Consider the following 1,472-nt stretch of genomic DNA (forward strand, 5'->3'; position numbering starts at 1 on the left):
CGCATAGTTGAGTCTTTTCTGCTAGGTTGATCCACCACTTGTTCTGGATGTCTCAAAGTTTCTGTTGGAGCTCACTGCATGCAAGACGAAAGGCTGCTTTTCTTACATGACAAGACAGCTGAGCAAGGTGTGCTTGATGAGCAGTTCTCTTCTTTGTCAACAATTCCTGGATCTCTTGGTTGTTTTCATCAAACCAATCTTTGTTTTTCTTGAAGGAGAACCCTAAGGATTCTTCAGAAGACTGGAGGATGCTATTTTTAATATATTGCCAAAGTGCTTCAGGAGAGGGATCTATTGGATGGTCTTCAATTCTAGTTTGAAGATTTGTCTGGAAGTTGTCTCTCACTCTAGCTGTTTAAAGATTGTTAACTTGGAGCCTCCTCCTTGGAATGCCACCCCTCTTAGGTTTAGGCTTAAAGTGGAGGTTAAGTTTGCATTGCACAAGGCGGTGGTCTGTTTGACATTCTGCACTAGTCATCAGGTATGACGGACACCGCGAACATTTCTCTGGCGCACTAAGACATAGTCAGTGAGGTGCCATCACTTGGATCAAGGATGCATCCAGGTTGTCTTCAAGCTGTCTTTCTGCTGAACGATAGTGTTGGTGATGGTGAGCAGCTACTCTGCACAAAACTCTAGCAAGAGGCGGCCATTGTCATTGCAGTTTCCAACACCATGCTTGCCTAGTACTCCTTTCCAGGCTTCAGAGTTCTTTCCTACTCTGGTGTTGAAATCACCGAGGATTATGATCTTATCTGCAGGAACCTTTTGGATGCAGGTTGGTGTAGAATTTGTCCTTTTCCACAGGGTCAGCTTGGAGAGTTGGGGTATACATGCTGAACAGAACAACATATTGCTTGATGTGTAGTGGGGGGCGTAGGGAGATGATGCAATTGAAATGACCTGTTTTTCAAGTTTGGAGGAGATGGAGTTTTTAATCATGAAACCAACTCCTGAGAGGTGACTTTCGGTTTGGGGTTTGCCTGACCAATAAAGTGTATAGCCAGCACCATGTTCTTTGAGGCTGTCTTCCTCATGGAGATGAACTTCACTGAGAGCAGCAGTGTCGAGGAGTCGTGATAGTTCGTGGGCAATTAGAGCAGAACAGCGCACAAGACGTCTGCTATCTGCAGTATCAACCATGGTTCTAATGTTCCAGCATGCGAGTGTCAGTCCCAACACACCTTTGGAGGCAGGTGTATGCCTTTGTCTCTTTGTGTTTGTTTGACCACATCAGAAGATGCCTGTTGGCTGTGGTTAGCCAGCTGGGTGAAGAGTGGAGATGAGCTTTGGTTAGGCCACCTAGCGCACAAGACGTCTGCTATCTGCAGTATCAACCATGGTTCTAATGTTCCAGCATGCGAGTGTCAGTCCCAACACACCTTTGGAGGCAGGTGTATGCCTTTGTCTCTTTGTGTTTGTTTGACCACATCAGAAGATGCCTGTTGGCTGTGGTTAGCCAGCTGGGTGAA

General features: G+C 46.1%; 1 protein-coding gene across 1 annotated transcript in view; it reads right to left on the minus strand.

The window, feature by feature from the left end:
* The window catches only part of LOC104548923 (RNA-directed DNA polymerase from mobile element jockey-like), a 2,068-nt gene extending 925 nt beyond the window's left edge, over window positions 1-1,143 (minus strand). The window contains 1 exon segment of the mRNA XM_010195091.1: window positions 1,011-1,143. Coding sequence (XP_010193393.1) covers window positions 1,011-1,143 — 133 coding nt within the window.
* Between the last annotated feature and the right edge of the window lie 329 nt (window positions 1,144-1,472).

Source organism: Mesitornis unicolor, unplaced genomic scaffold, assembly GCF_000695765.1.
Source record: "Mesitornis unicolor isolate BGI_N332 unplaced genomic scaffold, ASM69576v1 scaffold22, whole genome shotgun sequence".
NCBI classification, from domain to species: Eukaryota; Metazoa; Chordata; class Aves; order Mesitornithiformes; family Mesitornithidae; genus Mesitornis; species Mesitornis unicolor.